The 26,737-nt window shown below is 37.7% G+C and overlaps 4 protein-coding genes across 5 annotated transcripts; all 4 read right to left on the reverse strand.

Annotated features, from left to right (window-relative positions):
- Positions 1-1,476: 1,476 nt before the first annotated feature.
- On the reverse strand, positions 1,477-2,988 carry LOC117964335 (tigger transposable element-derived protein 4-like). The gene has a single exon (XM_034907614.2). It carries the CDS (start codon positions 2,986-2,988, stop codon positions 1,477-1,479), a length of 1,512 nt encoding a protein of 503 aa, XP_034763505.2.
- A 6,369-nt stretch (positions 2,989-9,357) lies between these two features.
- LOC117429166 (protein PML-like) lies at positions 9,358-15,233 on the reverse strand. The gene is made up of 7 exons (XM_058998542.1): positions 14,826-15,233; positions 13,349-13,840; positions 12,448-13,025; positions 11,309-11,349; positions 10,843-11,053; positions 10,177-10,238; positions 9,358-9,641 (listed from the first exon to the last, which is right to left on the reverse strand). The coding sequence occupies exons 2-7, from the start codon at positions 13,834-13,836 to the stop codon at positions 9,561-9,563; spliced, it is 1,461 nt and encodes a 486-aa protein (XP_058854525.1). The 5' UTR covers positions 13,837-13,840; positions 14,826-15,233; the 3' UTR covers positions 9,358-9,560.
- Positions 15,234-15,649: 416 nt separating this feature from the next.
- On the reverse strand, positions 15,650-18,732 carry LOC117429058 (protein PML-like). The gene is made up of 3 exons (XM_034048202.3): positions 18,605-18,732; positions 17,215-17,398; positions 15,650-16,592 (listed from the first exon to the last, which is right to left on the reverse strand). The coding sequence occupies exons 2-3, from the start codon at positions 17,387-17,389 to the stop codon at positions 15,829-15,831; spliced, it is 939 nt and encodes a 312-aa protein (XP_033904093.3). The 5' UTR covers positions 17,390-17,398; positions 18,605-18,732; the 3' UTR covers positions 15,650-15,828.
- Positions 18,733-20,730: 1,998 nt separating this feature from the next.
- On the reverse strand, positions 20,731-24,294 carry LOC117429437 (protein PML-like). 2 transcript variants are annotated; one of them, XR_009308454.1, is made up of 5 exons: positions 24,218-24,294; positions 22,988-23,033; positions 22,133-22,223; positions 21,038-21,934; positions 20,731-20,998 (listed from the first exon to the last, which is right to left on the reverse strand). XR_009308454.1 is itself a non-coding variant. In XM_058999173.1 (4 exons), exons 2-4 carry the CDS (start codon positions 23,000-23,002, stop codon positions 21,381-21,383), a joined length of 660 nt encoding a protein of 219 aa, XP_058855156.1. In that variant the 5' UTR covers positions 23,003-23,033; positions 24,218-24,294; the 3' UTR covers positions 20,731-21,380. The 2 variants fall into 2 exon arrangements, 1 of the variants encoding a protein (XP_058855156.1); XM_058999173.1 differs by having other exon boundaries at positions 20,731-21,934.
- Positions 24,295-26,737: the final 2,443 nt, after the last annotated feature.

Here is a 26,737-nt window from a genome sequence, read left to right on the forward strand (position 1 = left end):
ATGTTTACGTTTGTAAAAACTTTAATAAATATCTACTGAGTAATTCATTTGTTTCTTCTCCTGATTTATTTATTGTATTTATATATGTCTGGTCACACCCAAATCCCTGCCTCACAGCAACTCCACACAAAGGCATGACGTAGTAAAGTCTGTGGACTGCTATGGGAACTCCAGTGACAGAAGAACAAGGTTACCTCTGTTGGCTCCATCAGCTTCAAATGTATTTATTTAACCAGGATAGAAACCTTGATTATATATATAATCTAATTTCAAGGGGGCCCTGGCAAGAGAAACAGCAATAAATAACATTATGAAATCAAAAAATCAAACTGGACAAAAACACTTCAAACAATCTTCTAGATTTTCTTGTCTATCTATTGGCAGCTGTAATTCGATGTTATTTTACAACGATTTACTGAAGAAAATATCTAAAACAGTAAGTATAACTCTTACGACTGTAAAAAACACAGATGAAAAAAAAACCCCTAATACTTCTTAATGTAATTTGGTATATACAGTTGACTCTGCATAATAGCATGGCCTCACCTGACTATCATTTCTCCCTACACCCTCCCTCGCCCCCTCTGCTCTTCCGACCTACCCACGGATATCAGGACTACTCAGTCCCTGACCACCTTCCGGCGCCTCCTCAAGACACACCTGTTAAGACAGCATCTGTAAAGCTCACAACTCTCCACTATACTGGACTATATGGCACCCAATTGTACTCCACCGAATAGCTCCATACCTTGCTGTATTCTATTACTGCTCCTAAACATAACTATTCCCTGTATCTTGTACTTGATATTCATATTCACGTTTTTGGTAACTGCTCTTATTTGAAATTGTTCTTATCCATTTATCGTACTTACTATGTGCTCTTAATGGACTTTACTCCTATAAGCAATTTTTTTTTTACTAGAAGTTAACTGCTCTTAGTCAAAATCGCTTTTAAATGTAATTATTTACTGTATTCTTTATTTTGCTCTTATTTGAATTTGATCTTATTTTCTACTGATTTTATTGTACTTTATAACTGCTCTTAACTGTAATGTGATATTCTGTAATAACTTTAAGTCGCTGTCTGCTAAGAAATAATAATAAAATAATAATAATAACAATAATAAAATAATAATAATAATAATAAAAACTGGAGTATGCACATAACCGTAGTGAGGGAATACAATGACAATAGGTCTATACATACATGTATATATGACTATCAGATTCATAACTATTTTTTTCCTATATTTTATTACAAGTAACTTAAAATACTGAACAAGTTATGAAAAATAAACCAACTTGAAATACGTTATACGCTCAATGCAAACAACATACTCTCTGGCAACGCACCACATGAAAAGTAAGATCATGTACAGTATATTGCAGCCAGTATAAACTAAGTTATTGCAATACAGTACAGTTAAACATAACAGTTAAATAGGTGTGTGAAGTACCTTACTATAGATATTGTGACTACAACGTAGCTAAAACATCTTTGATGGAAGTCTGCACAGTATTCGGCCGATTGAGCTGATAAACAACTGACTGTAAACTGTAAAAACTGTCATAAGACTGACAACCATTTGCCTCCATGAAGGCTCGTAGTGTGCTGAGGCTCTGCAGGGCTGCTGAGAAACTTGGAGCAGCTGTTTCTTTAGTTGCTTCCTCGCTATCGTCAGGCTCCAAGTCTTCAGTCTCTGGCGATTGCTGGACGTAAGCGCAAATGTCAGTGTCAGATTTCTCTTCACAAGTAGGTAGGTCGTTGTCTATAGCGACGTAGCGACTGAAGTCTTCTAAGTCCATTCCTGCCGGCACAACGACATCTGAATTGTCCTCTCCATCGATCACTGGCAGTTCTGCATGGTATAACTGTTTAATGAAACTGGCTCGTCTGTAGCAGTTGACTATGGTCGACTCAGTGATTCTGTTCCAGGCTTCTCTCTGCAGATGCAAAGAGTCCAAGAGGGTCAGTTTTCTGGCTAGTTGCACTGCTGCTGTTGCGTCGGATTCTGTGCTATCGATAGTGTTCACAAGCTGGCGAAGGACAAGTGATCTGTACTGCTTCTTGAAGTTGGCGGCGATGCCTTGATCCATTGGTCGGATAAGAGGCGTATTGCTTGGAGGTAGGAAAACGAGTTTGATGTTTGTTAATCTAACGTAAGTGACGTGTGCAGCACAATTGGCACACAGCATCAGGATCATTCGTTTATTGGCTCTCATGATGTTGTCTATTTTTTTCAGCCAAGCTTCCCAAATTTCTCCTGTCATCCCTGCATTACTATTGGCTTCATAGGCCACTGGCAGTCTCTTTACATTCTTAAAGCAGCCTGGATTCTTACTCTTACCGATAACCAAGGGTTGCAATTTCTCGCTTCCATCTATGTTACACGCAAGCAGTAAAGTGACGCGGTCTTTTGCTATTTTCGCTCCGGACCTCTTTCCACCTGGAACGGCTCTCCAGTGCAGCACAGTTTCCTCTACATTAAAAATGTCTGCAGGGTTGTACTCTTTGATAATGTCGGGAAGCAGCTCCAAGACCCGTCGCTCTCCAGTGACGTCGCCTGCTTCTTGCTTCTCTCTGTGCTGCTTCTTAAACTTGATGGCATTGCGCTCTTTCCATCTTTCTAGCCACCCGTTTGTGGCTTTGAAGTCCATCAGCCCGAGCCCTTGTGCTAACCGATTGGCTTTCTCCATCAGTAATGGCCCGCTTACAGGAATCTGTCTGGTTCTGGCTTGAATAAACCACTGCAGAAGAGCTGCCCCAACATCTTCAGCTTTCCCTGCCCTGTTGCGCTTCCTGTGGGGATTCCCGTTCTTCTGCCATTCTTCCAAGATCTTCTCTTTGTTTTTCTGGATCCTTGAAATGGCGCTTTGATTCACGCCAAAACTTAAAGCAATTGATGTCTGACTTTCTTTATTTTCTAATTTTTTTAACACTTCAACACGTTCTGCAAGCGCGAGTGTTTTGCAGATTCGCTTTGCCATTTTCTGTGTGTTTCTTGCCGGTGTTGTGAATTTCTGTATCCCTGTCTCTTCGGGACGCTTCCTTGCTTTCTTTCACGTTACGTGCACGCCCAACTACGGAACAGCCATAGGGCCATGTGAGAAAATTCGATTTTAAAATCCCGAAATTTCGCTATTCTGCATACGAGCCGGGTCCGTGGAAAAGGCGGAACAGGTCGAGCTAAAATAGCTAAACCTTGGAGTGAGCATGTTTTACATGATCAATAATGAATCTACGTTTCCTTAGGCAATACAGTTTTTAATTACGGCTGTTTTATCAATAAAAAGCGTCTTGCCCCACCATAATTGATGATTTTTATACAGCATAGACAAATGTCTCTTGGAAAAAATACATGCAAGTTTGGAGCAATGCAAATTATTTACATTTAAGTATTATAATGACGTCACCAACGGTGTCAATAGTGTGTCTTAAACGTGTCATTCCTATAAAAACTTATTGCTCCAAGTTTATATATATATATATATATATATATATATATATATATATATATATATATATATATATATATATATATAATGTGTGTGTGCACACATATATCTTGGAAAAAATAATGTCCCAAGAAACCCGAAGGGCGGGGGATGCAGAAATTCCACGGGATGTAAGGCTTTTCCAGCTCATGTCATTACTATGCGCTCTACGTCACTGCTATTTCTGAATTATTATTTTTTTTAAACACTCAGACGGTGTTTGCATTTATGCAGTTCTCCAAATTAAAAATGCAATGTAAAATGGACTTCGGGACCGTGCAGCTTCATGCAATTAAGTATTTAGCCGATATGCATTAACCGTACCATAAAATCATAGAAAGTGATGCACTAAAAAACAGGACCAGCTGCATGCTATTCAATTAAAATAGTTATGCAATTATCCAATATGCAAATAAGTGGAGTCTACTGTGTATATGTGTAAGTGATCAGGATTTCCCTTATAAAAGTTTACCACGGTATTTTTGTAGTTTGCCCATGCTTTTCCCATGGTTATACGGACTATGTGGTCCAGTGGTTAATGAAAAGGGCTTGTAACTAGGAGAGCCCCGGTTCAAATCCCACCTCACCCACTAACACATTGTGTGACCCTTAGCAAGTCACTTAACCTCCTTGTGCTCCGTCTTTCAGTTGAGACGTAGTTGTAAGTGACTCTGCAGCTGATGCATAGTTCACACACCCTAGTCTCTGTAAGTCGCCTTGGATAAAGGCGTCTGCTAAATAAACAAATAATAATAAAATGCATTTACCAGAGTCTACCCGGCTTGTCATGTTTATTAATATGCTTTACCAAACCCCCCTAGTCTTTATAATGCATACCTATGTTTTACCATGCTTCACTGTGCTTTATTACACTGCTATGCTTTTACTATGGGAAACTTGTACAAGGGTTGGCAATGCTATTTCTGAAACTGACAGCCCACACAGTCATAAACTGCTACACATTTCCTGTCTAAAACTGTATGTTATCACTGCACTGGAGTATTTTCACACTTTATTTCATTTACCAAACTATTTTAATAGAATTATGAAAATGTTTGTACCATAGCACAGCAGGAAAACTCTATTTGGTAGTGAAACTATGTATCTTATAATTAATACAGTTATTCAATTTATTGTCTGTGTCTGAAATCACTTTCACTAACCCTGAAACAATCATCTTGAATTACCCATCTCTAATGCTCTAGCTTTGATAAAAAGGTCTGGGTATGTTTAATAATTGCACGTTTGTTCGTCCCCAGCACATTACATAGAGGTTTCAACAAATGCTTCAAGCCCTTTTTAAGATCTTTCTGATATGCTTGCTTCAAGGTCTCAAAACTGATACCCTGTTGAGCCAGTGTCTGAGCTGAGGGTTTAGTGACAGCCATCGCCAGGACTAGAGGCTGCAGAGACATGTGAGCTTCCAACTGAACAAGCGAGAACAGGTGCTTCTCTTGTGCAGGGCATAAGGATTGGTAGAGTTCCTGCAAATTTCTGACTGCTTCTAAAATGTTGTGTGCTGGATATGTTTTTTTGAGCAACATCTTTGACAGATCCTGCTGGGAAAACTTCCTAATGTCTTTGCCTTTTAAGTTGTCTCTAGCCAAAGATTCAGTGTCCAGAAAGCCGGACACTAACTCCTGTAACTGATCTTTCAGGCCAAGTTCATCAAGATGCCTACACAGAATGGAGCACTTCATCTTCCAGATGTTGTGCCCTACTAGTATTGTAGGCTGAACCAGCGTGTGGAGGAAGGCCAGGAAGGCGGTCAGGGCCTCAGTGCAGGTTTGAACCACACTGATGCCTCCTTCGATCTGCTGGGGAGGTAGTATGGAGACGTCAAAAGTCTTGTCTTGGCTGATAGCGGACAGCTGGATAATATCAGGTGCTTGTTCTGTAAAGAAGACAAATTAACCTCTGGTGAATTACTTTTTCTCTACTCCCAATCTATTGTTTATGTAGCACCCACAAGATTAAAAAATAAAGTACTTACCTGTAAGAATAATTTAATGCTTGTGAAATATCTGAATAATGCATATTTTGTTGTCTATAATGCATATTTTGTTGACTACCTTCAGCAGTCGGAGGTTATAAAATGACACCTTCAAGGTATATTATAGATGTATTATAGCTTATATTTGATCTTTGCTATACAGTAAATAAGTAAACAAATTAGGGAATTAAATACTGTACCTTGTCCAGTGGTCTTCAAATCAAAAAACACAAGGGTGCAGTTTTCTATGTTGAGATTGGGTTTGAAGAAAGAGCTGCTCAGGTGTGACTGGGAGGCACTTGCACCCCCATCATTCTCATCATCACTATTCAGCATGTCAGCAGTCTTTTGAAAACAGCAAAGACAATGAGCTACATTCCAAAAGCAAATTGTCATTTAGAAAGGAGAAAAACAACCGTTAAATAGGAATAACTATCTGAGGAATTTAATTCAAGGCCGTTCAGGTATTCTCTAGTTATTTAGTTCCAGTTTTACTATTTTAAGAACAAAAAATTGTGCCAGTGACGTTTTGGAGTACAATCCTTTGTGAATGTCCCGACATATATATGTTTTAATCTTACCCCAGATCTTTGTAATCCAGTAGGGAATCGTCTGTTAATATGTTTAGGTCTGAAAGATAATGTCCAGTTAGTCCTCATTGAATTGGGAATGGTGGCTCAGTCACGTGTCAATGTCAAAGCTATTGATCACTGAAACACAAACAGAACTAATTGGAGACAGAATAAAAATGTTAGTGTCAAATACTACTGACCACGTATTAAGAGAAACATATAGCAACATATTAAACCCATTGACTATAAAGTGTTCTTGGCCACAGGGGCTTGTAGTTAAATAGGCCATCATTTGACAAGAAGAACCAACCAGAAACAACCGTACTAATAGACTTAAATCAATTTACACTTTCATGAACACTTACCAGTTTTTTGTCCAGCATTAGGAGGTAAAGCATTCAATGAAGCTGGACTGATGCCTAGCTTTTCAAGAGAAGGTTTGTAAGGGCGCTTGGGTGGCAGTTCATAGGTTTAATGTCTTCATCATCCTGCCTCTCTCTTTTAATCTTGATCGATGTTGAAGCCTTCAGGGTCATCAGAGAACAAACAGAAAACAATGTTAAACACATAAACCTCAACACTATAAGTCATGGGTGTCAAGATTAGTTAACTTGTAAACTTGGGAAAATGAGCAGAGACAGGCCTAGCACAGAAGGTAGGATTTTTCTACAGAGTGCTGAGTGTGTGGAATGGATTAGCAAGTTACATTGTTGCCACTGAGTCACTGTGATGCTTTGTGAGACACGTAGACAAAGTTAAGGGATCAATTAGCTGTGAGAAACAAGACAAGCAGTGTGGACCTCTTCTTGTTCGTAACTTTTTAAAAGTTATTTATTTTCTTTTTGGAAAACAGTGACCTGACATTAGCATAACAAAATTCATAACAAGCATTCTTTTTTTTTTTTGTAAGACCATTTTTTTTAAGTAGAGGACTTGGTGTTCCAGAGTAATAGCCCCGGGGAAAAGATGAGAGGAGATGGCTCCGATAAGGCTATAGAGATTTGTTACGTTCACAAAAAACGCTTTTAATTGTATTAAATCATTTAAAATTAAACTGCATTATATTATCAGCCCCCTAAAACATCTTTTTTTAGAGATCACCCTTCTACTCCACATTGCTTCATTAATAAACTAAAGTAATATATTAAGAATAAGATACCAGATCTTGGGTTTCTGTTATGAGAATGTTACAGAAGATGATCAACCAAGTTCCTTAGAAAATTCTGTGGAAAGATTTATTTGAGGATTGTAATCAGGAACTGGCTCAATGAAGAAATCTTTCTTTGAACAAAGGTTTTAGGTTTTAATTCTTCAGAAAGGCTATGCCACTCCCCAATAGATTGTAAGTAAGCCTACATCAAGTAAATGATTAACTGCTCATGTATGTATTTAGTTCAAATGGAAACCGTTTTATCCAGTACCTAATTTGAAATGTCGAGTTTCGAACGTCTCCTCATCCCTTCAAGCCAATCACATCTTTTCACCTCCCAAACCTAAGCAATGGCTGCAGTCAAGCTTCTAAGTCCTGCCTCAAGGGAAGGGCCCAGCTTGGACGTCTACGCCTGGACTTTGCACGCACCCCCTCCGTCCCGTGTTTGCTTTTCATCAAACCGTGTTTTTATATTACTGATAGCTGTTTACAGGAAATCATGTAGAGTAAAACCAGGAGACAAACACTAAGTAGTAAGAATGTTATACAAGTCAAGGGATGTTTACTCATTTTTATTAAGTACTGTACCTAGTGGTCTCTAAATAAAAAAACACAAAGGTGCAGCCTGCTGTTTTGAGGTTGGTTCTGAAGAGGGGTTCATATAGTCTGTGTTACGGTGACCTATGTTAGTAGATATAGGCAAGCTTGATAAACAGTACTTTTCTGTTAGTTATTTTTTTAAACAGCATTAGATGACAAACAAAATACATTTCTTTCTTATTTGCTAAATTAGAATGGTTGCTGTCATGTTATTATTGAAAACTCTTTTGGGACTGATGGTCGCCCTTCAGATTCAACAGCCTGCATTGATTTTCACTTTGTATTATTTTTTTGTTTCAGTCATCACATCCTGGTGACTAAAACTCAAGACATGTAAAGAGCATGTGGCCTCAATAGAACTCTCAGAATCATGTCTAATCTCCAAGTACAACTGGTACACCTGTTGTAACCATTAATGTGCACCCCTGCAACACTTTACCCAAAGTGGATATATTGAAATACTACATGTGTTAGCCATTATCTGAGGTTTATGAAAATTGGCAGGTCTGCCAATTGTTTTGCAGAACATGAAACAATATATTCAAAATACAGTATCAATGTGTTAGTAATCCTGTCTAAACTACTGAGAATTGCTAACTACAAAGTCCTGTGCATAAGTGTTGTTCTGTTTTTGTTACTCTTTGACAGGAAGGATAGTTTATAAACGTGTGAAAAGGAAAGGAATCGTGGATTGGACACTTACTTAATATGATCATCCCTTCACAGGGCTCACATTTTCCTACATGAAAGACACACAAGTTATGCTAAACATGTACTTTGTAGCAATTAATGAACTAAACGTTGCCCATCTATTTGTGTCTTTTTCAGTGCTGCACGAGTGAACATGACGAACACAGAGGAAATTAAAACATGTAGGAAAAGCTGCGAGTCTGGTACTCATTCCCAGTCAAAAATCTCTGCTTATCCTACGACATTCACAATATGGAGCAATTAATAAACAAATGACATAAAAAAATCAAATACTCATTCCCCATGTTGTGTGTGTCTTTGATAGAGGAAAATGTGAGACCTACAGTTAATATTAGGTATATCCGAATTATTTTGTTAGCTCTACAGCTTGTCCTTTAACGTTAAGTGAACAATTAGTCTTAGTCCATCAAAGAAAGCGTAACAGTATTAAACTTATGATATTGCTAATAGAAAAAAAATCCTTTAATGCCTTGTCACCCTTATGTTATATACATAGAAAGTGTTTGACCAAAAGTTGGAATAAGTTTGGAATTTTTTTAATTGATTATAAAAATGAACAGTACATGATTATTCTTTTAGCTTGCACACGGCGGTCTGGAAACCATCTTGGAGGTCGATACACCCAAACCGGCTGAACGAATTTCTGATGATCTGATCAAATGTGACTGACTGGTTGCCATTTTGGTTGGCAACTTTTTACTTGGCAAGTGGTCATAATTGTGTACGGTACTGTGTGTCTGTATATCAAAGGTTTGTAAAAAGTGAAAGAACACAAAGTTCAGTGCATGCCACCTGCTCTCAAATGGATGTTATTTTGAAAATGATGAAACACAAAATAATACCAATTAAATTTTTTATTGCACATGGAAAATCAAAACGGGTAAACAAGCTAAACTAAAAGTCAAGAATTTTATATCAAAATTGTTTCAGCAGGAATGTGTGCCTCTGTTTGTAGAGAAATATGGTCCTGTAACACATTCAGACACATTAGAACAATACGGCCTGAAGATCAGTTTTAGCTCGTTTGGAACTGTTCTTCTCATTCCATCGTGGATTCCGTTCTTTTTTTCGGTGCTATGTGTTTTCTTTTTCTCTTTTTGTTCTGCACTAGCTCTCTTACCTGTAGACAAACCACAGGTAAGAAATGATGTTCAATATGACTAAAAAGCAAGAACATAGTTATACAAACATGCAGTCTTTGTATGTTTAAAATATTCAAAATCTTCCCCTCTCTCTGCTCAATATCACCACTTAATTAGTAATTGTTCTCCTTTTTGTAATCATAATGACGCAGTTTCCGGTATGTGTTTTGTTTGGTAATACCCTAAAATCAATATTAATATCTATCAGTTGAACTTCAAACCATGAAAAAATAAATCTCTGAATGTTTGTATGTTGCTATTGGTCGCTCGTAAACCAAAGTGGAATTTTTAGAGCATTTTAAAGCACTGGTTAAGCACCATGCATTGCATCCTGGTATTACTCATATAAATAAGTGGTGGATGATATCCAGTTGGATTCCCTGGCACTGAAAAATGCCCTTCGGGGTGCTGGTTTATCAAATAAACGGTGGTTTTCAAAAGCATTGTTGTTATGAAACCGCTGCTACAGTACAGTGAGCATATTGTTTAACACTCCTTATTGAAAATTCTTACCAAGGAAAATTCATCATCTGATTCATTAGATGATATCAAAATGGACTCCTCAAGCGAAGTGCCTATAAAAAAAGTTACATTGTTCTCTTTAAACCTTTTGACTGCCACTCATTATTTAGCATAGGTTACTGGGAGCATCAGATTGGGGGGATATATGGAGGTGTCTTCCTGCACATCTGTCTGTCTGTATAACAAACTTACACTTACATGTATCTTGAGAACACAATATTGTAAATTTAAATATACTTTATCATGATGCAAACACCTCATTTGCTAACCTAATGACAAGTATTAAATACCACTAATCCAACTGTTAACAAACGGTGTCATTTCTTACTTTCATTCTACTGTTTACACACTATTGATTTATTTAATGGTCATCCTCTTTTTTTTGTCCTAGTGATAGCTCTGATTTTTAATTCACAGCTGGGGTGGGGCATGTATGTTACTGATCTAATAATCATTTCACAGTTTGAGCACCCAGACCTGCATGAAATGACACCTACACACATTCACTTATATTGTGGCATGGTTAAGGCAGTGCCACAAAACAGTTTGATGAAGTGAGCAGCCAAGCCGTTTGTCTCCTTGACTTCCTTTCAGTTTTACCACACAGTGTGAGGTTGTCATTGATGTAGAACAGTTTAACGGTTATAACCAGCTTACCCTTTTCCCCTGTATCGTGCCCAAGAGGTTCTGTATTGGGCTCTTCGTGGTCCGCTGGAGAAGCCAGGGCTGTGCTAGCAGCTGATCCTTCTCTATGGGATGTGCTGGACCACGCACCCAGGCTGGTTTCCAAGCTGATCCAGGGTTCTGAATCTGGTTGCGGACCCCATTCCTCCTCCCTCTCCCTTTTCCAAGCTATCGGAATGGCAGCCTTCACAATCATCAGAAATGAACAAAGTACATCAGTAACACACACCGCCCAGCAGGGATACATGTACAACATGGAACAAGGTTATTTATTCAAACATGCAACATTAAAAACAATTATATTACAATATGTTATTAATGCTGCTTTCATGTGATTTGGCACCATCCATTTGTTAATGAAATATTGAAAATGTGCAACCCTGACAAACACAAGCTATACAAAAGACAGTAGTACATAACAAGAAAAAAATGGTGGTACCGATTCACAAGGAGCCTCCACTTCTGTTTCTGCAGATCTGTCTAAAATAAATGAATAAATAAATACAATGTTTAAAAACAATCTAATGACCAAATGATCTTCAATGGTGTCACAGGTTACAGCAAAACCAGCATTATTTTAAGGATCACCCCATTGGGCCACAGTATCAAGATCACTGTGTAATAATGTTTCCAAATCCATTGTTATTGATGGTATTTTTGAAAGTCATTTTACTTTCATTTTACCATGATCTCCCAAATTCTGTCAACTGAACATGTGCACTCAGTGATCACAGCAGATCAGTAATTCGATCTTGTGTATGCCCATCGACTGTATGTATGTCACAGTCATTTTGTAAAGCCAGGTAACACCACAATTCCAGGGTTTGGCGAAATGATTACAAATTGTATGTATATGGTCAATTGGCCTAATGATGATTTGACCAAAAGCCTGCTTCAACACAATGCATGTAACATATAGTATTCCCTAACACTGGAGCATTTGTTTAAATTACAAGGAAGAGTGACCCCTACTGTGCCACTAACACCATGTTTTGCAGCATCTGATTTTTCATGGAGGTTCCTCATCCAAGTACTAACCCGGTCCAACCTTTGTGTCTGAATCATGAAGATTCCAAAGCTACATTTCCATTGCCTAACGATGCTGTTCTCAGGCTCTTTACATGGACAGTAAGACTTGTTCATGTATTACAAACCTGTGCCAAGAATACTTCTCATTATACTATTATTGTTATTTAAAAATATAATGAATCAGTAATAGACATACAGTTTATCAAATGGTAAAAATAAATTAATAAGCTTTTTCTGTTTGTTAAAAACTTCATATTGGTCCTTCATTACTGCAGGAGATAACATTCTGACATTTCAGCTTTTCAAAAGAATATTTCAGATTTTGACCCCTTCCTGTTTTGAGTTATGTGGGCTCACTTAACCTATAATGCTTTACTATCCACTTTCACTGAGACACGAGAGTCTGCAGAGGGAGGGGAGGGCAATCATTGGAGCAGCATGCTGATGATCAGAACAGGGTTTGTAGCAGTGGAAACACAGTTCATGTACAGCATACTGGTTTGATTCACCTTCCCTAGCAAAGCAATCAAGATGAAGTTCAACACTCACAGTTACTCACTACCAAGCTACCCAGTAATTCACTTGGTTCCTGGGTGGTTTGGATAAATCGCACTGTGGTTTCTTCCGAGTCCATGTTCAAGGGTTGTTCACTCTGGAGCTGCCGCAGAGCCGACTTCACAAAATCCTGCATCTCCATCACTTCTTTCCAAGCTGCGTAGGTGATCATGTTGTCAACCAGACCCCTGCTGGCTTCGATTCTCCTCAGCACATTCTCCGTTTGAACGATCCTGCCCTTGATCTCAACTTCCTTGACTGTATAAAGGCCCTCCAGCTCTTCCAAGAGTGCTTCTCCCTTCTCCTCCACCTTCCTCAAGGCTTCTTTCACCGATGCTTTGATCTGCTCTACCAGCTCCTTCTTATGGTGCTGACTGCGGTCCTGTAGAGACAAGAGGTCCTGGCAGATTTTGGCAAATTCTTTCTCTTTTTTCACGAGTGCGGTGGACATTTGGGTGAGGTCCTGCTTCTGCAGCTGGGCCTCCAGCTTGATGTCAGCATAGTCATGCGGCTTGTGCGCCAGGACTGTGCACGTACAGCAAATGGATTTGGAACATGATCGGCAAAAGATGCTATGATGAGAAAACAGGGCCAGTTAAGTGCTTGTCCCATGCTGTTTTAAAGGCACAGAGTTTCACAGCCAAGAATAAGCACTTCTCTAGATATTATATGTACATGTGGTGAACATGGCACCTCCATACCCCCCCCCCCCCCCCTCCCCCCGAAGATACTATTATGAGACAATAAGCCATTCTATAGATATCGGTAAAATAAAGAGCGACATTATCCTCAGACCCCCAGATAATGATACATTAAATGCAACACAATTGGACAAGTGGTTCTCTAAATGTACATGAAGTATCGACTGTAACTCAGAAAAGAAGAACTCAATTACCTGATCGTCTGTTTGTCGTGGTCGGGGCAGTAGGGCAGCATCTTCTTCCGAGCAGTCGTCAGGAATTCCTGGAAGCCCATCTCTTTCAAGGACTCCAAGCTCTCAACTGAGTGACTGTCCTTCTCAGTGAACACCTGGTGGGCTTCAAAACACTTCTGGCACAGAAACTTTACGCACTCGAAGCACATGGACCCTGCCAAGGCATTACAGCAAGAGCAGGACAGGTCACTGCCCCTGGCTATCTGCTTCAGGATGTCCAGTTTGCTTTGCAGGTCAGATAAAAGCTTGTTGTCCTTCACCTCAGCCTTCTCGGTGGGCTGGTGACAGGTGGGGCAGGTGACAACGTGACACCCGTCCTGATCATTCAAACATGTCTGACAGAAGCTATGCAGGCAGGAGAGCAGCTTGGGGGAGGTGATGTCACAAGAGCAGGCGCCACACTGCAAGAACTGGCTGTAACTTTGCAACGTGTCTGAATTGAGGGACATGATCCTATAATTAATAAAATAAATAAATAAATAAATAGTTTCTGTGTATAAGTAAATAGAAAAAGACTTTGATTAAATATTGCACACGTACTACTATGTAAGCACTAAGGCTAACACCTATATTTGGCCTGCTTATTTCTGACATTGTTTAGGCAAAGTTGTAAGGATTAAACTATGTTTAGACTCTACACAATTAACAACAAGATTATCAATAATATAATTATGAAATTGAAAGTAAAGCTTGAAATATACACAAGTGCTGTCTGAAATGTTTATTTTGTAGCAATGACCATTTCTGAAACTTCTGTTGAACAAACATACTGTAATTACATGGTCATTTGAAATTGAAATACTGTCTGCATCCCAATGTCTGGCAACAGCATTGTGAATAAAACTGAACCGGACCTATTAACGTTTCTTATACATTTCACTTCATATAACAACATAAATACCAAAACGACCATTTGACTATTGATACATATGATTTCTTGGTAGCTTTTTTATGTGTATAGTAGTACTGTAAACAAAATGGATATCATGTAAAATAAATTATCAAACAGATTAATTCTGCTGTGACTATATCTGTATGTTCAGATATACCTTCCATGTATACAGTAAAACTGAATTATTACGTTTTTTGACAGCAAGAAAATAATTACCCTGATCAATATAAGTTATCATTATTTATAGCCTACCTACAGGAACTCAGTTCACTTTAATCGATTACAGCCAGCTCTTTAGTCTTTATTTTTCGTTTTGTGCATTAGAATATTAAATTTAATACAACATAGAGTACCGCAGTGCGCTACATTGAGAACCGTTTCTCTAAAAACCTTCGTGAGTTTACATGTATTGCATACGAAAACGCTACATCATTACTTAAATAAATAAACATATCATTCTGAGATCAACGTCTTTAAATACAGAACAAGATCTTGAGTTTTAGCTTTGTAGTAGCCTGAACAACAATAACAAAAACACGAACTTACCAAACTTGATAAACAAAGGTGTTTTTTTCAAGCCGAATGATTACGACCTCTTTCTCTTCCTTGTTTTATCAAGACTTTACTTTCGATTTACTGAATGGTGCGTCACTACAATAAAATCATGTGCCTTTTCAGAAGAATCGCTCACCGTACAAACATGCAGTGTTTACTTCGTACATAATTAAGCACTGTATATACACTTCATGGTACAGAGCTACTACGATTTCATAATATATTCTCATATATGTGTATATAGGCGTTGGTTACATAAACCCGCGTTCTTATAAACTCCATTGGTAATGATAACTTCAGCTGAAACGGACCTTATGAAACAAACAAATCATATCAGACCACTGACAAGTCTGTATTAAAAACGTACTGTTTTTCCAAGCTTATGGAAAAGACTTTGTATAGCTGAATTGTTAGTATTTTAATTGTTGTAATTAATGTTTTAATTTGTTCTTGTTTTGTAAAGTTCTTTGGGATGGCTTGCCATGAAAGGCAAGATATAAAAATACATTGATAGGATTTTATATAATTCTAGTGTAACAGGCTCACCACAATTTTCTGTAGTTTGTCCACTTTTAGCTGTACGGTTTGTTTAGATTCCCTGAAGTTAGTTTCAGCTATACAATCAGCTACACTCTTTGAATCTTCCACCTGCAGATGTTGCTAAGGGAAGCAAAACATGACATAAACAGAAACCTGTGTGCTGGGGGTCTAGTCCTCAATTCACACCAGACTGGGCTCTACATATCTATCCCCTGGCCCTTTTAAAGAACTCAATTCAGGACTGGAGCGTTTGTGTGTAGACAAAAAGAGAACACTTTAAAAAAAAAGTAGTTTTATTTATTCATAAAATATACAGTAGGTATTTTTGCACACTGAAACCTAAAACTCATTTAAAATAAATATATATTTCTCCTTTCTAGTAGGCAAGGAAAACAGAGGTACAAATTCAACAAGATGGATTATCCTGTGCTGCAGTATAACTCCCAAACACAGTCTACTGCTCTATTTTAAAGAAGTCGCAGATTTTGTCCACAGTTTTTGTGAACATGCTATTCTTCAGCTCTTGCTTCAATGGCTCCAGAAACTGCCGCAGCCCCTCACTGGGATTTTGCAAGTGAGAGCGCTTCATCTTTTCAAAATTGAACCCGAGTCTTGCCAGCTTCTGAGCTGTGGTTTTGGAGATGGCTTTCCCCTCTACTAAAGGCTGCAGTGACATATGAGATTCCATATGGTCAAGAGTGAATAGGTGGCTGGTTATTTGCGCTGGGGTAGGCCTTAGGGCACTGTAGAGATCCTGCAAAGCTTTGACATCTTCCAGAGCGTTGTGTGCAGGATAGGATTTCTTCAGAAGCTCCTTAACCAGGTTCTCCTGCTTAAAACTCTTGATGCCAGTGTTCCGCAGGAGGTCTTTGCTTAAGATAAGGGTGTCCAGGAAGCCTGAGACCAATAGCTTGAATTCCTCATTCAGTTGGAATTCTTCAAGGACCCTGGCCAAAATAGGGCAATCGAACCTCTTTATGTTGTGACCCGCTAGCAGAGGCCGGTCCAATGCTCGAAGGAAGGCCAGGAATGACATCAAACAGTCCCTGTGGGTCTTCGTCTGCACAGGACGGTGATGCAGATACAGCTTGTGTCTCCTGACGGTGAATCCAGTGACAGCAGACGCCCCCTTCACGATTGGTGTTCTGGGAACCATGTAGACATTGAAGGTCTTTTCCATGCAGACAGCAGACAGCTGGATAATGTCACACTTTGACCCTGTATGGAAAGCAATGGAAGCAGCAGCAGTTATATCTGAACACTTAAAATGCTTGAGAACCAATGTCTTAAAATCAACGTTCTTATGTCTGAGCTTTATTAAGCCTTATGCAGAGAATATTTTGGTTCTGTAACTTTTTTTTTAACTTTAATTGTGGATATTGATTTGAAATACATGATAAATAACCTGTTACAGTACATAACTACGCTGTAAAGTGAATATCTGTTATATACTTCAGGTGGACTTCTAACAAATCGCAAAGACAAGTGATAGGAATAATATAGAAGGCACTGATTCACCAAGAAGAACAGCTGCTGTAATGTTACAAACTATGAAAGAACCACAGTGTACTATTGTTTAAGTCTTGCAGTGTTTCTTCCAAAGTTTTCACCACCTTAAAAGAAAACAAAACTAAACTAACTGGACACAAAAATAAGTACAAGCACACAACTTGGTGTACAGCAGGGGTGGGCAAAAACTTGTACTCGGAATTACCTTTAAGTATTTATCGGCAGGTATTCAATAAATCCATTCATTACTGTGTTGATTTCAAGACAAAGCCTCTTCCCTCACAAAAAAAAACAAACAAAACAAAACCAAAAAAAACCAACACAACTATACCTAGTCCAGTGGTCTCCAAGTCAAAGAACACAATGGAGTGGTCTTCTACAGGGATGTTCTGGTCTGCTGCAGGAGCTGGGCTTGGGAGACAGCCAGCACATTCTAACAATGGCGTGCCTTTAACACTCTCCTTGCTGTTTAATGAATCCCCAATATTCTCTTTGTTCTCCATCATGCCTGAGACCTGGGGGCATGAGATAAGACATTGAATTGAGGGGGGAGGGACATATAAATAAGTGTTAGGATATAGTAACCTGGGCCTGGTACATGAACACTGAAAACATTAAATGCAGCCTACAGCCCCAATTATAACCAAGCAATACAGGCTCTGAACCCATTTATATCATGTGTATTAACTATGTTTGCTATGCTTTTAACATGGTCAACCAAACTCAAGGGTGTTTACATTGATAATTACTTTAAGTGGAAATGCACATGCATTGCTATATATATATATATATATATATATATATATATATATATATATATATATATATATAATTTGTGAAAGTACAATTAATAATGTTTTTGGTGATAGCACTTTTTAAATATTATTTTTGATTTAGAGTGCCCAATTATATTACCTCCAATTTACAATGTCCAATTATTTTTTCCCCTCACAGCTGGAGGTTCAGTGAGCGACCAAATCACTTTCCTCTGTAGCACCTAGGACCTGGAGAGCAGATGTCAACGCGCTACCAGCCTCTGGGCGACAAAGGCCATCCCTACTGGTGCCCGCCCGAGGCAACTGGCCAACTTTGCCCCCGCGGGATCGCTAGAGCCAATGTGACGCTTCCTTCGGAATCCCCAGCGTGACAGTAAACATGGACACAATGAAGCGTTCTTATGTATACCGGTAAGTTAGTGATCAGCAGATGTGTCAGTCGCACGAAGAGCACAGCGTGTGGTTTTCACTAACTCTACTGTGCAGAATATATATTTTTTCTATGTGTAAATATCGGGACTTTCTTCCTATGCATCGGGACTGTCCCGACCATATAGGCACTGTTGGCATGTATGTTAACAGGTGAGCCACTCGGGCACCCTGATGATAGCTTTGAACAGGATTCGTTATTTAATATACATATTGACCTATCCTATAAAAAGGTACAACCAAAAATAGAAATAAAAACATATGTTGTACTTCTCATAAACTGCATGGATCCACATAGTTTAACCTGTTTTGTATATTCCGGCAACATAAATCTATATGCCATAATACAAGCCAAAGAAAAAAAAAAAACATTTAAGCTGTCCTCTCTCCACAAAAGCAATTTTTTTTATTTACAATTTCTGGTTGATAAACACTTTTCTAGTTGTCAAGCCAAGCACAGCCTTTTCTGTAAATCGTTTAGAATATGCAGAGATTTTATTTCATCTTAAACCTTACCTGCTTCCAAACACTGTGTTGCTTTCCTGTCAGAAAACGGATGGCCAACTGGAATTTATCCCTTAGTTCTATGTGTTGGGAGTGGATCGGGCCTTCACATGTTTGCACCCATGGAAAACAATTGTTCCTTCATGTATAACATTTCAAATAATGATTTATGTTTTGACAAGCAGATACCCACGCCCTAAAGATTAAGCAGTGTCTTTTCACGGGTGGCTGGTATTTTCAAAGAGTTTCAAAGTGTTGTAATATGTTGTTTTGTAAATTAAGCTTGGTTTCTGAGTCATTCTTTGTTAATTTCAGCAATATATGGATTGCAAAATCAGAGGTACAAAATACGACACCCAAATGGAATCACAGAAGCTAAATTGTAGCTTAAAAGTGTAAAATATTACTATTGCTAGTTAAGTGATATACAGTAGTGCATTGTATCTTGCTTTATTTTAAAGAAACAAAACTTATGCAAATTAATATGTCGCTGACATTATGTTTTTACTGTCTTGTTCTCTACGTAGATATAGGTGATATTCACAGGGCTGCAGTTCAAGTCCAAACATATTACTATAATTACCCTTATAAATGTTTGCCAAGGTATTTTTACATTTTTACCATTTTTTCACTGTGGATATGCTGTGCATTTACCATAGTTTACCCCAGTTTGCCTTGTTTATTAATATGCTTTACCATACCTCGCTATTCTTTACAATGCATACCTATGCTTTACCATGCTGTCACTATGCTTTATTACACTTTGTTATGCTTTTAGTATGGCAAACTTTGATATAGCTATGAAAGCAAATGTAACTTGTCATGCAGTACTGTATATCTAAATTGAGTATGTGCAGAGCCCCGTGAAATTATTTTTATTGTTTTATAATTGTTCGTTTTATTTTTCACAAATGCCATTAATAAACAACTCAAATAGATATATATCAATACAGTATAGTATACATCATGTTTTAACTACATACATTGTTTTTATTAAACATTATCCGTTTTTTAAAACATTTTGACAAACCTCGCACAGAAAGATAATTTAGTTACCATAATTTCTAATTAGCGGCAGTAATACCTTCCTCTTTTTAATCAACTACCTACTTACAGCAATCTACCCATTAAAAAAAAACGATAGGAATTGTATTTCAATCCCATTGCACTGAAGCAGCATACAACAAGCTTGGGGTTTCTCAGTATTTAAACACTAAGCAAAACAGATTCATTCATTCAAATTCATTCAAAACCAAAACAGCGTTTGCTCTAGTGCAAAGTTTTCACAACTTGAAATAAAACAAAGAATGCATAATGCATAACATAACATAACAATGCGTAACATGGTATCTTTCTATTCCCATTCCAGCCGTCATTGCAAAATCTGCACATCATTATTTTGTCACTGTCAGATGCATACATCCCCTCAAATTCAAATTCTCAAATTCTTTACAGCGTTGTTTAATTGTTATGCGCGGTTCTCTTTTCCATCACAATTTTAATTCCCAAACGACTCACTTCAAATTATACATCTGTCTATGGTAACGGCTGAGCCTTGACAACTACGATTGCAAGTATTTATTTAAAGTATTTTTTGTATAAACCTCCCAATTTAAAAATGTCATTCTGATTATTTTATAATGTTTTTTTGTGTTATTTCTTTTTATGTTTGCATTTCGTTTTATTTCAGCAGTGTGGAGTAGTGGTTAGGGGCTCTGGATTCTTGACCGGAGGGTTGGGGGTTCAATCCCCAGTGGGGGGACACTGTCATCTGTTATACCCTTGCGCAAGGTACTTTACCTAGGTTGCTCCAGTAAAAACCCAACTGTATAAATGGGGAATTGTATGTAAAAATAATGTGATATCTTGTAACAATTGTAAGTCGCCCTGGATAAAGGCGTCTGCTAATAAATAAATAATAATAATTTCGTTAATATTATTTCCTGTTACACTGATCTCTAAGGATAGATCTGCATTGCAAAGGTTTACATCAAGTGTTGTAGCTGGGGTATTGTAGGAGGAGGGCACTGAAACATATATACAGTATAGAATGGAAGTGCACAACTTTATGGAATTTATTTTGTTAGCTACAAAAAAAAAAGAGCTGCCAAACCACAAAGTACATTTAAACAACACAGTTCAAATAAAACACAAAGCTGTTTATTATTTGTTTTATTATTGAAATAGGTAAAACATCTTACAACCAGGAGAGTTGACAGGTTTTAGCAGTTTGAACATACATTCACACAAAATCAAACCTTAATCTGAATTGAACATACATTCACACACACAAACCTTAATCTGAATTGAACATACATTCACACACAGTCAAACCTTAATCTGAATTGAACATACATTCACACACACAAACCTTAATCTGAATTGAACATACATTCACACACAAACCTTAATCTGAATTGAACATACATTCACACACAATCAAACCTTAATCTGAATTGAACATACATTCACACACAAACAAACCTTAATCTGAAAGCACATGTAGGAGGAAACTTCCCTTTTCAAAACAGATTCAGAAGTTCAGCCACCGAAGGTTGATTTTAAAAACACAGATGTACCATAATTGATATATCCTTCTTGCCATCAGCAAGCTACAGCTCTAAATATTATTAATTTGATGAAGCAATTTTGAAGTATATAGCCCAAGCATTTATTATTTCATATTTGTTTTTATACCTTTATAAAAGTGAGGTGCTGTGCTTCCTTCAAGCTCATGTCAGCTTCCCTGAGTCATAAACAGTACTCCTCAATTTTTGGTTTGCAAAGCTTAATTTATGTGATGGGTCATCTCCCCATGACTTATATAGTGCCTGGCCATTTGCGCCGGGGTTGGATTTAAAGCATAGAAGAGCTCCTGCAGAGATTTAACGTCTTCCATTGCATCGTGGGCATTGTAAGATTTCTTCAAAATCGCCTTCACCAGAGTTTCCTGCTTAAAATTCTTGACACCAGAGTTCCGTAGGAGGTCTCTGGCCAAGGTTAGTGTGTCCAGGAATCCTGTCAACACTTTATTGAACTTGTTTATCAGGTGTAATTCACGCAAAAGCCTAGCCATAATGGGCCAGTCAAACCCCTTGATATTGTGACCTGCGAGCACGGGTCTGTGCAAGGTGCCAAGGAAGGCCAGGAAGTCTGTCAAGGCCTCTTCGTGGGTCTTTGTCTCCATGGGAACACCATGTCGGAATAGTGTTTGGTTTGCGACAGTGAATCCAGTGACAGCAGAGGCCCCCTCAGAGATCTGCTGGCGAGGATACGTGTAGACATTGAAGATTTTATCCCCACTGATAGCAGACACTTGGATAATATCACAATGAAAAATATCTGTGTAAATGGCAAATAATACAGCTGTCTGATTATGTTGTTTGACTTTGATTCCAAGTCACATCCTGTATAAATATTTAAGAGAACTATAGTTTACCTTTTCCAGTTCTGTAGCTAAAATACAAGAACCACTACTTTATTATGTAGTGGTGCTGGTAGAAACTCAGCTTTGAAATTCAATAAAGCAAGAAAAATTACCCAGTCCAGTGGTCTCCAAGTCAAAGAACACAAGAGTGTCGTCGTCTGTCTGATCACAAGACATGCCTGCACCCTCCTGCACAACAGATCTCTTTGGGCAAGAATAGACAAGTTGTGTTAAGAGTAGCAATGTTTCCTACCTTGATTAACCCCTACATGTACCACATTTCAGCCTGTAAGTTTTTTTTTCATTGATGTTATAGGACTTCATGCTGGGCAGGCAAAGTGTTTTTGATTAATCCCTGTTAGCAGAATAAACCAACATGGAACTGTAATGTGTGTTTTTAATTTATTTCAAGGTTTGATTAACAATCACACAGAGTATTGTTTAGTTTTGATTCTTTGAATCACTGTTTTCAAATGTAAGACATTATTTCAAACACATTAAGAAGGCGTTTTTTGCTCCGTTAGTAATTGATCTAGAGGTCCTAATTTTTAAGTTCTAACAGATGAACACTGTTAAAACACACTGGTTTATTTGTATTCTCTTTTGATTTATCACTGGAGACTTCTACCTACTTTGTGTCCACTTAACATGTTCATGATGCAGTTTACTGTGTTTGTTTCAATAGAGGTACAGTACAGTGCACAGTGTGATCACCAGCTGTGCTGATTTGGGCAGTTTACAGGATGTCTTACCACATCAAAACTCCATAACAGTACTTTTGGGAAACAGCAGAAAGAACCAGTAAAATCTGTGATAAACACTTCATTTCGTCCATGTAAAAACAGATTGAAAATGTCTAAAAATAAACAATAAAAAACAAAAACCCAGGTGGTATCTGTATATTCCTGCTGCAATCTTGTTAAACAAAAGAAAAACAAAAGAGACACAAAACCATTATGCTTTCTTACCCAATCCGACTGCATTTCTGATTCTGCACTTTGTATCTCACAAGGTCTAAAAGGGAAAAAGTGTTCAGGTGTTTAACTTTCAGTGTTTTGAAAGCCCTTATGGAAGGATGTGACATTAGTCTATTTAAATGTAAAAAGCTCTGACTGCAATGGAACATATCAGCTCCTATAATATTTTTGTTTGGCATGGTTTCCTTTTAGAAATAGTAAATTCAATGACAGTGTTTCCAGTTTTTACCAAACTGGTTTACCCTGGTTTGACACGTTTATTAATATGCATTTGCCACACCTCGCTTTTCTTTACCGTGCTCACGTATGCTTTACCATGCTTTCACTGTGCTTCATTACACTTTGCTATGCTTTTACTAGGGTAAACATTTAATAAGGGATAGTTATTATACAACTTCCACACAAAACATTTCACTTTCGGGGCGTCACTTGTAGGCAGAATTTCCATCTACCCGTGTGGTTTACTGTAAGTATACTTAAAAACTGTTTTAATATAGTACATTATACAGTTATACCGCTGCAATTACTAATAAAGTGGGAGGAGATACTCTGACTGCTGCATACGTACTGAAGTTAAATTAGTTTCGATTTAGGGCAATCCGGAATTAAAGTTTCCAATTCCCAGCTCTCATTTCATAACTTCCTGTTTGTTGAATAATATTCCCTGAAGTAACTATAAAACTGTAAGGTATAACTGCAGCGGCAGGTGACATTAAAAAAAAACCCTGATACAGTACATTGATTTGGGCAGACGTGTTATCTGTGTTCTTTCGGGGGGCATGCCACTGTAATACTCAGAGAAAGTGCTGTCATTTACAATGGAAAAGCAGAGCAAGCACGGTAAACACATCTGTTACGCATGGCAAATGATTAGCCGTGGGAAGAAAATATTACAGTTGGTAAATTGCGGAATTACCCATCACATTTACCACAGCAAACGTTACGACAGAGAAAAGTTACTAAAATATACAAAATTAGTGTTTTCACAATAAATATCGTATAATCAAAATCGAAACATTGCAGAAAATTGCAGTATATTCTACCGGAGTGCTTTTGAAAATGAATTGGACTGCGGATTGAATACACTCAACTAGTCTAGGGGGAAACATGTTGGTAATTATTACCGCTAAAGTTTACTGAAGACGAAAATAGTTCTAAGCAAAGTTTTAAAATTGGTTTAATTAACAAACCACTAAAAAAGATATATACAGAAACACTTACCGGTTACAGGTGAATAGACGTTTATCGGACAGATGTTGTTCAAAGTTCAAGACTGAAAAGCTAGAATGTCCTCATTCTTTACGCACAACCACTAATATTATGAGTAAGCGGGGGCGTTGTCGAAAGCGATCATATAGGATGTGGTCTCCCTTACTAATATTCATTTAACCAATTGTAATAGATTTTCCTTAGGTCTCCCTGAAATGAAATCAAAATATTGCCTTCTTCAATTACAGATTACTATGATACTGTATGTGATACTACAATATTTACTCGTTCTTTACTATTTACTGCAGTGAATTATATGAAATGACTTTACTGTAGTGTTTTTTGCAGTATCCCTCACACAACGTGGTACATTTTGTCTATAAAAGAAACTGCTACTGTGTTCTGAATTACTGTTATTGTTGTCATTTGTATCACTTAATGAGTGTTTTCAGAATATGAAAATTAGTACAGAAAAAAGCGTTTTACTATCATTTCCAGTAGTAATTTGCTGTTCATACATTATTTCTGAAAGATTGTATTAACTCGCAGGTCACTAAAACCTCTTTGAAAGCACAGTATTTCCACTTCATAATAATTTATAGTCAATACTAATTAATACGAAACCACCTATAAGTACAGCCCTGTTCAGATTAGCACTGAACGGAAAATAATATACCCTATGGTAGTGCCGATAAACATTAAACAACTTCCATTGAACAATTTCATTCTTGAGCTTCACTTGCAGGCAACAATCGTATGCATGTGTTACACACAGAATATACTTGTGACATATAAGTGTGGCAGTGTGCTTTTCATTATTACAGCATGGTTCAGTTTGTACAGTAAGCCAGTTTGTATGATAGTCTAATGAATGCATGTTCCGAGTTAGTTATTGTATCCTGCAGTGTTTACAGTGAGTACAGTGGTTATAGTATTTCTCTTCAAGGAGTTTTAAAGTAGTTGAGTATGGTCATTGTATTTTAATGCAGTACTTCAAGTAGATGCTGCCAAATACCATAATGCAGTTTACTAGATTTTACAAACCATTACTGCTGTCAAATATAGTATTTACTGTAGAATACTGCAATACATGGCAGTATTTTTTTTATAAGGGTCATCCAAAATTAGCTTTATAAAGAGGTCACGTGTTTCAAAGGAAACAAACAATAAGCTATTCTTCAATTAAAAATAAAGAAGCAGCATTACCCTGGTGAATAAAATGTAAATAAACACAAAACACAACAAAGTAGGTTTTACAAATTGTAAGTGGATTTTAATCAGCCAGTATAAGAGAATTATTTGGGAGGATCGGAGTAGATTGCAGTATTCTGTATTTATGTGCTGTGAGTAGTATATACGATGGTTGCTATGAGTCATTGTTGTATTCTACTGTAAATATTGCTATACGCTAAAAAAAAATGTTGTCAAATGTAAGTAAATACTACAGTACAGGACCCTTTTATTATGTAGAAAATGTACCATTTAGTAAAGCATAGTAGAGATCCTGCAAAGCTTTAACCTTTTCCATACTATCATGGTCTGGGTAGGATTTATTCAGAATCTCCCTGACCAGATTTTCAAGTTTAAAATTTGTGACGTGGGTTTTCGGAATATATTTTGTGGCAATGAGAAATGTGTCCTGGTATCCTGATATTACCTTCTGAAATTCATTTAGCAGACAAAATTCAGACATAATCCTAGACACAATGAGCCGGTCAAAACACTGTAAATTGTGCCCCACTAGCACAGGCCGGTGCAAGGTGCCAAGGAAGGCCAGGAAGTCTGTCAAGGCCTCTTTGTGGCTCTTTGTCTCCATGGGAACACCATCTAGAAAGAGCGTTTGGTTCTTTACAGTGAATCCATTGACAGAAGAGGCCTCCTCAGAGATCTGCTTGCGAGGACAAACATAGACATTGAAGGTCTTCTCCCCACTGATTGCACACATTTGGATAATGTCACAAGATGCCACATCTGCGTAAAAGGCCATTAATGCAGTTAATTATATTTGCTTACATAACATATGAGCTTCTCAAATGGTTTTCTTAACTCATAACAAACATGACAAGTACTGCTTTTATGTCTTTTCGATTTACTGGCTTTATTTACAAGCATTAAAACATTATAATTGAGTCTTCTCCTTTTAAAGCACTTTTGGGATCAATTCCAATGTTTTTTATATTGCATATATTAAAAATGTACCCAGTCCGGTGGTCTCCAGTTCAAAGAACACAGGGGTGTGGTTTTCTGTCTGATCACAAGACATGTCTGCACCTTCTCGCACAACAGAGCTCTTTGGGCAAGAACAGAGAAGTTGTGTTAAGAGTAGCAATGCTTCCTACCTTGTACCCCTAAGACACAAGCAACATGACAAAATGTAGGGGTGTGTCACTTCTTCAGATTAGCTCAGTAGTGCAGTCGAGTGTAAATGAATAAAGTGTTTACTCACACTTACTCTCCTGTGGTAAGCAAAGCCTGGCTATATCAAGAGTTAAGAAAAGGCATATTCCAATATATTATATGAAGTGATTCAGG

Source organism: Acipenser ruthenus, chromosome 24 (genome assembly GCF_902713425.1).
Source record: "Acipenser ruthenus chromosome 24, fAciRut3.2 maternal haplotype, whole genome shotgun sequence".
Lineage (NCBI taxonomy): Eukaryota > Metazoa > Chordata > Actinopteri > Acipenseriformes > Acipenseridae > Acipenser > Acipenser ruthenus.